Source organism: Saimiri boliviensis, chromosome 12 (genome assembly GCF_048565385.1).
Source record: "Saimiri boliviensis isolate mSaiBol1 chromosome 12, mSaiBol1.pri, whole genome shotgun sequence".
Classification (NCBI taxonomy): Eukaryota; Metazoa; Chordata; class Mammalia; order Primates; family Cebidae; genus Saimiri; species Saimiri boliviensis.
The window spans coordinates 88,559,843-88,573,189 of NC_133460.1; the positions used below are offsets into that span (position 1 = coordinate 88,559,843).

The window sequence follows — 13,347 nt, forward strand, 5'->3', positions numbered from 1 at the left end:
ATGTGTATATATGTGCTACATTGATAAAGCCCTCCACGCAGAAACATACCCTCTCTACAGGTACATACATATCGTAGGGAGCTATAGATAATGGTGTTATACTACAGAAACAGATCTATAACTCTGTTTACTTCCCACTAAGTCTACTGGGAACAGTGTCATGGCAACAGTGTCTGCCTGCTTCCATCACCTTTTTTCGTGGCTGCATAGTATTTCATTGTGCCCATGAACCATAAATAGCTTTTTCCCTATAGGTTAGTATTTTCCCCAATACAGAATTCTAGATTACACAGCAGTGAGCATCTTGTACAAGCATCCTTTCACACTTGTGTGGTCATCTCCTAGAGCAGAGTTGCTGTATGCAAGCATATGTCCTTTTAACCTTCTGACTCTGGACTCCTTCCTGGGGAGTCCCACTAATTAAAGAGGTATTCCACGTGGAACAGCTGCTGACCTCAAGGAAGAACTGCCCAGGACATCATCCCAGGCAGACTCTACTCTGAGGACCCTTGTGTACACAGGGAAGACACAGGGCAGCCACTATATAATCACTGTTAGAAATCAGCAAAGCTTCGTGTCATTAGAAAAGTCTATGACAGGAGGCAAACTATGGATCCTAGCTCTCAGCCTGACATATTGAGCTGCAGTGGACTTCTGCATATAAAGACTGTCCTGTTCCCAGAGAGAAGAGCAACTCTCCAGGCCTGCAGGACCTCCGGCTGAGTCATGAAGAGTTTATTACACCAAGAGCAAATGCGGCAGACGAAGGCAGTGCCTTCCGTGAAATGACTGTAATTAAGTTCAAATCTTTCTCTACACTTTATTTTTGCTGGCTGGATTTGTCATTTTGCTGTCAGAACAGGCCTATAACATACCTCAGATGTTTTTCCTTTACCTTGTCATTCTGAGCAAAAGCATGACTCCATCACCTGTCTGGGCACAAACCGAGTCTTTGTCCGGATGGTGTCAGCACATCCTGCACACTCAGCAGCAACCCTGAAAATAACATCTACCGCCTGCCAGGCAATTGGCTGACTGCCTCTGTGATCTTCAGGGGCATCGAGGGACAATGTATTTGTCATGCACCTCTATAATACAGTGCAGGAAAATGGACTGGGACACCTTTCAATTCCCAAGGAAATAAAAGGAAAATGACAAACACATAGTCATGCCTTCGATCTCTATTTATTCCCATGTCTGGGCAGGTCTGTAAATAGCATCAGCCCAGGTCCCAACCCCATTGCTGGTGCTTAAGCCACAGAAACTGTAAGAAACTGACACGCATCCAGGGAGAAGTACTCCCCTAAACTGGGTCTTAGCCATCAAGCGAGGCTCACAGGAAGGTTCTGATAACCTGAAGTTCTGAAAAGCTTAGAACTGTGTGATCAGGCCACATGCCCTTCAGTTCCTGAATGTTCACCACCCTGTGGTATCCTTCTGCCGTGGTAGAGACAACAACCACAAACACTAGTTAAGCTGCCAACACTGTTTCCTCCCCATTCTGCTCTGTGAACAACACGCAGTCCAGCCGGGGCGGGGGGGGGGATCAACAGGGAGGGTTTTCTTATGTGTCATGGCTGAGATCAAAGTCTTCATACCCCAAGGACACAGTAGATAGAAGGCAGCCAACAACATTTATGCCAAATCCCATTCCCCAAATAAGCGTATTTGATAGTTGATTATGAGGTAACTGGCTCCAGACAGATAAGCCCCCGCATGATGTTGAAAGTCAGACCCTGGGGGTGAACGCCGCCTTGTCTTTGTCCTGCCCGGCTGGTCTGCGTGTCTCTCCTCAGAACGCCGTGTAGTATTGCTCCATTGTGCTGACAACGTCACTCTGGTCCTCCAGGAGCTCCAGAACTTGCTGCAGCACAGCCTCACTCAGGCCTGGGCGGACGCTCAGGCGAGCACAGGCCAAGATGTGCAGGAAGTGACAGCCCTTCTCCACGTCTGCAGGACAAAGGCAGGGAGCTGAGCGTGGACACAACTGTCAGGCCCTCCCCTGTCCTCTCCACACCTCCTGACTTGGCACCTGCAGTCTGACCAGATCCCCAGATGATCCTGATGCACATTAAAGTCTGAGATGCATGATCTACATGATCACAGACACAAAACAAAAACACTTGTTCTCAGTCCCCTGATGTCACCATGGCAATATGAAGCCACGGCTCAGGACCCTGAACTTCAACCTTCAAGGATTCTCAATCAAAGACTTTTGGACCCATAACCCAGTGGATTTTTAGTGCGTGATAAGCCTTTTTTCTCTGGGGTATTTACAGGTATACGTGTAACCTACTCAGTGCCAACCCTCTAGGTTCCCACGGAGCCCTCTTGAGACTCACAGCAGAGCTGGTTTGCTGCAGCCTCTGTATGCTTCCCCCTAAGTCCTGATTTGATGGGGCTGCGAGGTGAGAAGGGATTCCTACCTTTGGCCTGTTCTCATTCCTCTCTTCCTGGCTTCCAAAAGTCTTATCTGTGATTGCTGTATTCCCAGTAATCTCTCACCCTCTGCCCAACACTAGGACCATCTGGTATACGATACAAATTCAGAGTTAGTAACCTCTTTCCTAGTTGAAGTCAATGACTTAGAACATTGGTGATGAGAAAACAAAAGAAGTTTTATCTGAAGAATGTAAGTCCTTTTAATTTTCAGGCCAAGAGAGGCACAACAATGAACAGCAATCACGCCCTATTCCTCACTATGTATTCACCTCTGAAACTGCTTGCTACTGCCACAAGTAGTTATCAATTAGCCTAATAATGCCACACTGAACACTATAATCCACACTCTATAGCTTAACAAAGCAAACCCTCCCCAGCTGTCACAGGTAAAGCTCCACTATAGGGCCAGGCGTGGTCTCTCTGCCGTACAGCTAGTATGTGGCACACAAAAGCTGCTCCACACAGTCACTGAATGCTGTTTTCAGGTGAAAGATGCTTTAGGCTTCAGGAAGGTGCTCGAGGAGGTATTGTGGTGTAAGGCAAAGCATGGTTCAAGGTTTGCTGTGCTTTGGGGCTTTGAGCAAGTCATCCCTAGGCCTTAGTGTTCTCAGCTGTGGTGAAAACCACTTCCAAGGCCTTTCCAGCCTCAAGGCTCAGAGACACCTCATAGGCTAACAAAGATTTGCTAAATTCTGACCTCTAGTGGCTGTGTCCACTCATTACTCCTCCCGACTGGGATTGCTGGCGTCCATGCTTCCGGGCTGTTTCTTCAACATTCACTCCACAGACTTTCTGAACACCTACTATGTGCGCAGTGCTGAGTAAGGAGGAGCAAGCAGAGCTACCAGTGGACACCTGAATTCAAGCCTGGCTCTACAACCAGGGCAAAGTGGCTCCTGGAACAAAACCACCTCCTTCTCCGGGTGGCTGTGTGGATAAGAGACCGGGGACCACTATGATTTGGTTCATCATATCCATAACCCAAGAAGACGAACATAACTTAGTTCCTGATCTAGAGAAGCTTCAGCCCTTCCCAAGAAGAAAAGACTCCCAAGGAGGAAGAGCTGACCAGCCAGTGATGGCAGGACAGGTCTGATGGCAGAGGGTGAAGGGGTCCAACCACACAGACCTGCACATGGCAGGGAGGAGCACAGGGAATTTAGTGCTGCTCAGCTTTTAGTTTCTGAGGCCTGGATGCTAGGTCTCAGGGGATCGAGATGACTTACAGGCATCCGTGGAGCCCGAAGCAGTGATGACTATCTCAGAGGCCTTCAATTATTTATTCAGAAAGGCTGTTCTGCTGAGGGTTATCTGGTGAGGCAGTTCAAAAGTGACCTTCCAGTCATATGGGTAACATGAACTTAAGACTGTTAGACTCCTCTCTATTTTTAATTTTTATTTTTTGTAGAGACAAGGTCTTGCTATGTTGTTCAGGCTGGTCTCGAACTCCTGGCCTAAGCAATTCTCCCAAGCACTGGGATTATGGGCGTAAGCCAATGTGCCCGGCCTTAGATTCTTCTCTAAGTGAGAAACTATTAGAAAACAGTAAAAGTAGGAAAAGCCAGCAAGGAGCTCCTCAGTGTTAGTACAACGACATAATTCGACTCTTCTGGAACACACCCACAAGCCAAAGCAGATTTTTCTGAAAAGTGTTTGCCTGGCAGATATAGTTATCTCATGATGCATCTCCATGAGCGGTGATAACTGCCCCTTATATTTTCCCAAGAACTTTTGCATGTAGCCTCATTCATACTATACCCCATCATACCTCCACCAGAACCCAAAAATGCTGATGTTCTAGAGACCCAAATGACATAAAAATACATTTCAGATATAACTACAAAAGGTTAAACTTCTTTAAGTCTTTTTAAAAAGTTTGTTGTAAGTTAAGAATTCCTCCAGTATGAGTAGTGTTATTTGGTATTCACTTTCTACCAAAAGCAGTTCTCTTCAGCTCTAGGATATTAAAAAATGAATCTAAATGAAATACATGGGAGCTTTTTGAAAAGCTAATGGTATAAAGTAACATTTAGTGAAAGGCTTCCATTTTGGAACTCATCAAATGTTAATACAGGTGCCCGCCACCACACCCAGCTAATTTTGGTATTGTTAGTAGAGACAGGGTTTCACCATGTTAGCCAGGTTGTTCTCAAACTCCTGATCTTGTGATCTGTCCGCCTTGGCCTCCCAAAGTGCTGGGATTATAGGCGTGAGCCACCGAGCCAGCCCAGATGTTAACTTTCTTAGGTGTGAAATGATTTGCTAATCAAATAGAAGAATGTCCATATGCTTAGCAACTACAAACTGAAGTTTTTAGTCAATCTAGGTGAGGGGTATATTGGTGTTTATGATACCAGTCTTTTAATATTTTTGATAAATTGGCACATTTTCAGAATAAAAAGAGATAAAAAGACATGTTCAATGTAGAGCTTTCTTTTTGGATTATTTGCCATTGTCGTACCCATACTGAAGGCTAAAATCCAGATTTTGTTAACTTTACTCCAACAATATTAGAGCAAAATCCAAACACAGATTCTATATGAAACTGCTTCCTTCCAGATCAATATTAAACCAAGCAGAGGGTGAGTCTTCAGGCCTCCAGGCTAGAGAATCAGGGGCTATCACTTGTGTTATTAGGAAAGAGAACTTCATTTTTAACACTTTCTGTATCATAATTATGCGCTGAGTACTATTCTAACTTTCTAAATGCCAATTCATTTACTTTTCATAAAAGCCCATCATGTAGGTACCATTATTTTCCCCACTTTGCATTTAAAGAACCCAAGGCACTTCCCCAACGTTACACAGCTACCAGTGGCAGAGCTGGAATTCAAACCCAGGCAAGGTGGCTACAGAGCCCAGCTCCTCACAATGCTGCCACACTGCCCATCTTCAGAAAACAAGTATCAATCCTTCAGGGACCTAAGACAGCTTGATGTCCACAGTCCTTTCATTATTGATGGGTTAGCCTTTGCAAAACGCTCATAAATGACAAAGTACTTCAAGTCCTTCTACCAATCGTTCTAACAAGGAAAAACTCCAGGCTATGTTCTGTAGGAAAGGTTAGAAAGGAACTGAAAGGACCAGTAGGAATGATTCGATCGAGGGTCAGATATTTACCTATACATATAACAGCATACTGTCCAGCTAAGGAAAAGACAGAGACACTTTTATGTGTACTGTTGCCAAATGAGCTCTAGAAGGCAAGGTTAGATCTAAAATACAAGGTATGGGACAATGTGTATACATATACTTTTTTTTTTTTTTTTTTTTTTGTATTTTTGTTTTTTTCCTTTTTGTAGAGAACAGGGTCTCGCTATATTGCCCAGGCAGGTCTTGAACTCCTGGGCTCAAGCTATCCTCCCGCCTCTGCCTTCCTAAGAGCTGGGATTACAGGTGTGCCCGGTGGGACAATGTATAATATAGGCTAAACTTCATTTGTGTTTTCTATCAAGGATAAACTATATAGATATGTTTGTAAGTGCATATCTGTATAGTTTATCCTTGATAGAAAACACATATCCAATAGGATATGCAAGTAACTAACTACTGCCTTTGGAAAGGGGAACACAGAAGCTGGGGCTCAGTGCTGGGAGCAGGTCTGGCTTTTGGGTGTGTATTTTTGCACTGCTTGGCTTTTTATGAGGGACATACATTACTATTCTGAATTGCTATGTTATGAAATTATGAAGCGGGGTGGTCACAGCAGGTTCCAACACAGTCCCTGTGACATCTTTTATCAGCATTCTCAGTAACTCAGCCTCCAGAATTCAGCTCCTGGGAGCGTAATAGTGCCAGGAGATTGGCTAGTGGCTTTTAGAGGCCTCCATTTATAGACTGAGTGACAGAGCCTGCGCACTTGATGAGCTGGCCTGTGGGTAGATGTTGAACCTGCCATTTTCAGGACATCTCAGGTAGCCAAGTCCAAATGAAATGTGGATTCCTTTCATGGACTTTACTAGCCCTAGGCTTCAATCCATTCTATTCCTAATGCAGATGAAAATAAAGAATCTGGCCAGGAGGCCGAGGGTGACTGCAGGGATGTTATCTTGGGAGCATCTTATCCCTTCCTGGCTGAGGAATCCCACACTGCACCGCTCTCAAAAGCTCCTTCAATTGTGGACAGATGGGCTTTCTCTCAACTAAAGGATACTTGTTCTTATTGTTTTGAATGAAGTGAACAAAGTCCATTCACTTGCATTGAAATAATACATTGCTTTGAGTTTATTTTAAGAGCTGCTGTCACACCACTCTGGGATCTGACCTCATGGCTTCTTAAAGGCTAATGAGGGCTGTATACCGTAAACACCGGGGCTGGAAACCTGGTCCAGCTTCACCCACTCACTCAACCTGGCGCAGGTCCAGGCCCTAGGGATGTATGGGCTGAAGGACTGGAGGTGGAGTTCATTGGCACATCAGGGGGCTTGGGGTCATTAACAAACCTTTCCAACACTTATTATTATAGAATATACTTGCAAAAGCTAGACTTTCAAAACTCACCTTTAAGACCAATCAGTTTACATAGGATTTAAAGATGGGACTAATGCTTTTTTCTCTTTCTAACTAGCGTGGAAACGGTATTGCTTGTTGTCAGACTAGTTACAGTTTCAGTGTCTAACCACTAGGGGCTGAACTAACTCCACTGAAACTATTTTCTAAATCATTTCTTTTGCAAATTATCAGTTTCCAAGATGACTGAATTATACCATTCATAAACTGTCATGTCTAGAACCATTCCTTCCAACGCTGAAAGGCTTTGATGTTAGAATAGAGGAAAATGTCAGGTTTGTGTTTAAAGAAAAGGGGCAAGCATGAAATAAGAAATAACACAAATCAGAGAGAACATGAGAAGCAGAATGACATCAAAATGTCCTAGTGGTGACCTTACCTCACTGTATCAGAATTCCCGGTCTAGCCCCCCACCTCATCTTCTATAGAAACAGAATCCCCAGGGTAGAATCTGGGCTCTGAATGTTTAGAGAGCTCCAAGGTTGAATCTTACCTACAGCCAAGGTCACAGCTGTGCTAGCCTACTCCTTTAGAGAGGAGATGGAGGCTCAGAGAGGGCAGGTACCTGACTATAGCCTTTCCAAGGCAATACTGGGAAAAGTCCCAGGTCTCTTGACTCTCCATCCAGTGCTCCCGGGGAGACAGACAGGGCAGCATTTGTACATTACACCACTTACGATTTGGTTTCTGGCAGTCCTCTTGAATAATCCGGTGGATCTTTTTGTGCAGGTCTTTGTCTTCTCTGGTTACCTAAATAGGAAAAATAGTTGAGAGACAGTGTTCCTAGGGAACATAGCAGTTGTGTCATCCAGACTCCCAAATAAGTATTCAGGATAGTTTCTAAAGATTTCATAACAATCATCTTCCCTACACCAATAATATGGTTTTTGATATTTGGCCCAGTGTCAAACCAGTTCTGCCTAGAGGACATGTCCTTGGAAGTTGGTTAATTGGGGCAATGAGGTTTTTAAAAAAAAAAAAGCTGGAATTACATACTTTAAAGGAGCAACTAACTTTCTTGATCAATGCTCATAACACATTTATTTGTTGTTACATTTTTGAGCGAGGTACGAGTGATCAGGGGCTCAGATCTCCACCCCATGACTCCTTCTTCTGGGCCCTGACACATATCTTGTGTTACATCAGTTTTCTTGCTTCTCTCAACCACAAGGAAAAAAACAAGACAAGAAAAACAAACAAACAAAAACCCCTGCAAGGACAAGCTAGCATGAGAGTAAAGCTAGCCTATCACTGAAACACTTTCTGCTCTCAAAGGCAGACACAACCTAGTCTTCTTGTCTTTGAGATGGAGTCTCACTCTGTTGTGCAGGCTGGAGTGCGGTGGAACAATCGTGGCTCACTGCAACCTCCGCCTCCCAGGTTCAAGTGATTTTTCTGCCTCAGCCTTCCGAGTAGCTGGGATTACAGGCACCTGCTACCATGTCCAGCTAATTGTTGTATTTTTAGCAGAGATGAGGCTTCACCATGTTGGCCAGGCTGGTCTCGAACTCCTAACCTCAAGTGATTCATCTGCCTTGGCCTCCCAAAGTGCTGGGATTACAGTGTGAGCCACCACGCCTGGCCAACTTAAGTCTTTTTCAACCAGCTCAGATAAGAGGGAAGCAGCACATAACAGGTTTCACCTACGTGTTCCATAGTGAATCTAATAATGAAAAAGAGAAAGAGAAAGAATAAGAAAGAAAGAGAAAAAGAGGAAGAAAGGAAGAAAGAAGGTAAGCATGCAAACAAACAGCTGTAAGTTTCCTCCTTAAAGACAGCCCAAGAATGCTTGTCTAACCTGCCTTACAGCAGGGGGCATCCTGAGAACACCTGCCTTCTCAGCTCATAAGGTTATGACGAAGATTAAACAAGGTCATGTGTGAGAGCTGCTGAACGCAGGAAAGCACTAGACAAACAGAAATGTTGACTTTATTACCATCATTTCCCTGAGGCAGGGCTTCAGGAGAAAGGCGACTACAAAGCAATGGAGGGGTGAAGTCAGAGATGGTGATAAGAGATCTATTTGTGCTTGATTACAATGATTCACAGAAGGAAGTACCCAGCCCTGCCACGCCTTGCCCTCGACTGCTGCTCCCCAGGAAAGGCTGCGCTCTAAAGGCCCAGGAGGAAATGTGTGTCCCACCCAGCCTTCCCATGCCAGGACTCCCATCCTGTGATGGTATAGATGACATTCACCCTCATATAGATGGGGATACCTGTTTCAAAAGTTATTTAAATGGTATTGTAATTTCTAAAACCTCTCTAAAGTGGGGAGTCACTAAGGTAAGTCAGTATCAAGAAATGTCCTATTAAGAAAAGCTTCCCTCAGGAATCTTGCCTTGTAAACAAGTGAGACTTCCGGGATACTGCAGAATTTGAACGGTCTCTGGGAGAACTGCACATAACTAAGTCCATAGTCACTGATGCCAGTGGTCCTGAGAAGGCCCATTTCCAGCTTAGTTCCTCCAATACTAAAGGTATGTAGTAAGAGGCGAACTTTTAACTTGGAAAGAGTGAGGCAAACCAGATCCCGTACTTCTGCTGGGAGTCAACTGGTACAGCCTTCAGGCAGGCCCATCATGCTGTGTCAACAAAAGCTGAAATGCCATGCCACCTGCTCCAGGAGCTCCTTTTTTAAGAATCAATCTTAATCCCAGCACTTTGGGAGGCCAAGATGGGCAGATCACAAGGTCAGGAGATTGAGACCACCCTGGCCAACATGGTGGAACCCCGTCTCTACTAAAAAATACAAAAATTAGCTGGGCGTGGTGGCGTGTGCCTGGTATTTCCAGCTACTTGGAAGGCTGAGGCAGGAGAATTGCTTGAACCCAGGAGGCGGAGATTGCAGTGAGCCGAGATCATACCACTGCACTCCAGCCTGGTACCTGGCAACAGAGCGAGACTCTCTCAAAAAAAAAAAAAAAAAAAAAAGAGTCAATCTTACAGAAATATTGACATGAGTTCACAAACACAGCTGTGCAAAAATGGCCACAGCAACACTATTTGTGACCGCAAAAGCTAGAAATACCCTAAGTATCCATCAAAAAGGAATGGCTAAAAAATACACCGCAGGTACCCATAGTATGGAATACCCTGAGGATGTTAAAAAGAATGAGGTAGATTTATAACTACTAATATGGAAAGGTGCCTGTGATGTGTTATTGTGGTACCAAAAAACCTGCAGAGCATTATTTCTAGTAGCAAGTCTCAATGCTCCCAGGAAACATCCAGCAATGTCCAGGGACATTTTTGGTTGTCACAGTTGGGGTGCTGCTTCTGGTATCTAGTATGTGAAGGTCAGGGATGCTGCTGAATATCCCACAATGCACAGGACAGCTCCCACAACAATCAATCACCTAGCACAGATAGTGCTGAGATCAAGAAATGTTGATTTAGAAGATGATCACACTTTTTATAAAACAAAAAGATTCTTGCATAAGCCAGAGATTTGAAACAACTAAAAAGCCACAGAAGCATATTTGTATATGTATGGATTTGTACACGTACAGATAAATGTCTAGAAGGTATACAGTTGTCTCTCAGTATACTCGGTGGATCAGTTCCAGGACTCTCATGTATACCAAAATCCACATACTCAAGTCCTGAAGCTGGCTTTGTGGAACCTGCACATACAAAAGGGTAGCCCTTCTCATATGTGGGTTTCACATCTGCACTTTCCGTCTGCATTTGGTTGAAAGAGCCTGCGTATGAGTGGACCCGTGCAATTCAAACTTGTGTTGTTCATGGGTCAGCTGTATTATTAAAAGAGATACCTTGGGGGCCGGCTCACACTTGTAATCCCAGCACTTTGGGAGGCCGAGGCGGGTTGATCACGAGGTCAAGAGATTGAGACCATCCTGGTCAACATGGTGAAACCCCGTCTCTACTAAAAACACAAAAATTAGCCGGGCATGGTGGCACAGGCCTGTAGTCCCAGCTACTCAGGAGGCTGAGGCAGGAGAATTGCTTGAACTCGGCAGCCGGAGGTTGCAGTGAGCAGAGATCACACCACTGTACTCCAGCCTGGGTAACAAGGGCGAAACTCCGTCTCAAAAAAAAAAAAAAAAAAAAAAGAGATACCTTGGGGAAGGATAAGGGCCAACTTTCAGTTCTGATTTTATTTTCCTCCTTAATAATTTTTAAGAACAATTAGGTTATTCATAAGTAATAAATATATTTGTAATTGAAGACGTGAAGGAAAAAAGTTAATTAACATTGCAAGTGTCTTACATAGTATAGGTTATCGAAACCATCATCTTTCTGGAAAACGAGTCCTTTTTCCTGTAACAGCTGTATAGCATTCTTAAATATACTATGAATTGCCTTGGAAGTGGTGTCCTTCTTAAAATTCACCTGTGTAGAGAGGAAAAAGAAAAAAAGAAAAGAAATAAGTCTCACTTTATGGCACCTGAGAGCAACTCCCTAGACCAACTGGTTCATGAATTTACCCAACAGGCCTTTCATCTGCTGAGTCAAAAAGATCCTGGTATGTACTGGCCTAGCAAAACAGTATTTAAGGAGGACTGTGAAGTGTGCCCTGGCAGGTCATCTGTCATAACTGGTCCATATCTTAGTTGTGATTTTTTTTTTTTTTTTCTGAACTCAACACTGAATAAAAAAGCTACCTTTACTGTTGGGCAATCTTTGACTTACTTTTTATACAAAAGCAAATACTGTATATATATTAGCCCCCCTTTTCCATTAAAATTGCAGCTGTATATAATCTCTTCCTAGGGACTTCAAAGATTTTTATGTATGTTGGAATAATTTGGGGATTCCAGCATGAAGTATTAAATAGACTCCTTATTTTAAATGGAGGATGATGGAGGCTGTATAGAGATCCACCACAGGGAGTCCACAAGGCTGAAGGCAGACGCAGTCCTGGGGTAAAGCACAGTCCCCACCTGGAAGGGATCTCTGCTGCTGTCAGCTCTCCCCCTCATATTCATGATTTCTTCCCTTCTCTAGAGACAGGTTTGCCTGGGGAGTGTCGCATGTCATCCTGCTTCTTATCCCTGAGGAAGCTAGGCTATCAGCTATGTCCCCCCATGATTGACCAGATGGGGTGCTGCTTGAGTCAGGGACTTTGTTTCATTTTGGCCACCTCCTCCCTAGCATGTGTTAGGTGACCAGTAAAATATCTGTGAGATGAATGGAAACAAATACTCATTAGAGAGTATGTATCCCTCTTATTATTCCATTGGGGATTTTCCATTCCCTCCTAAAACAAAGAAAATGGTGAACAACAATTGCCCTTCAAAGTACAGATCCATTTTTAATGCGACAGAAATTTGTTAAGCTATTGAAAAGATCAGAGCTCCAAAGAAATGTGCCAAAGCTTCCAAAAAAGCTTTGAAGGGCAAGTCCTACCTCTATTGAAAGGTGCTTACACAGGCTATGTGGGGCAGCATCCAGGTGCTGAAAAAGAGTGGCTGAGATTGCCGGGCGCGGTGGCTCAAGCCTGTAATCCCAGCACTTTGGGAGGCCGAGGCGGGTGGATCACGAGGTTGATAGATCGAGACCATCCTGGTCAACATGGTGAAACCCTGTCTCTACTAAAAGTGCAAAAAATTAGCTGGGCATGGTGGCACGTGCCTGTAATCCCAGCTACTCAGGAGGCTGAGGCAGGAGAATTGCCTGAGCCCAGGAGGCGGAGGTTGCGGTGAGCCGAGATCGCGCCATTGCACTCCAGCCTGGGTAACAAGGGCGAAACTCCGTCTCAAAAAAAAAAAAAAAAAAAAAAAAAAAAAGAGTGGCTGAGATTTGCTAATGACATTTCCTCAAGGGAAGAGGAAAGAGGCTCTACAGATCTCGTGTTCACAGGTCCACCCCAAAGAAACCTTCTCTTTCTAGAAGAGGCCTCCCAAACAGGCTTTTTGTTACTCTAGTAGATCCTGGTGATGTTTCACAAATGTACTCTCCTGGGCTAACAGTAACAGCCTAACACTCTTAATTGAATTAACAGTCTAAGTTTTTCCTTAAAAGAACAAGCTGGAGAACCTCGTCATTAGGGCCCCAAAACTGACAAACATTCCAGGTAATGAAAGCTTCTATTCTGAAGGGAGAATAAGGCTGGGAAATATTTGACAACTCCCACAGGGAAAAAGCTCTCTGGGTGTGTTTAGAATAAACACCTCACCTAGCAATCCTCAGCCACATGTCTCTTTAGTCACAGAGGCTTAGGGTAAAACTGTTTTTAATTTCATACACGAGTGCTCTTAGGGGATACACCATTGGCACAATAGACACTCCTTTGCAAACCTTTATAACTTCTTAATCTTTATAATTTTTTTAAATTAAATGCTTTTAATTAAAAATTTAAAATTTTTTTTAATTTAGTCTGTGGGGAGGGACTGGGAGGGACAGTGGGGGGTAGGGAGAAACTAATCTTTATAA

At 44.0% G+C, this 13,347-nt stretch overlaps 1 protein-coding gene across 4 annotated transcripts in view; it reads right to left on the minus strand.

Annotated features, from left to right (window-relative positions):
* Positions 1–1,169: 1,169 nt before the first annotated feature.
* Positions 1,170–13,347, minus strand: part of STN1 (STN1 subunit of CST complex) — a 41,233-nt gene continuing 29,055 nt past the window's right edge. For 3 of the 4 annotated variants that reach the window (XM_010333114.3, XM_003922226.4, XM_010333115.3), the window contains exons 8-10: positions 11,182–11,304; positions 7,629–7,701; positions 1,170–1,950 (exon numbers count right to left, since the gene is read on the minus strand). In XM_010333114.3, the coding sequence (XP_010331416.1) occupies positions 1,793–1,950; positions 7,629–7,701; positions 11,182–11,304 (354 nt within the window). In that variant the 3' untranslated portion in view covers positions 1,170–1,792. The other variant, XM_074382821.1, reaches the window with a different exon arrangement.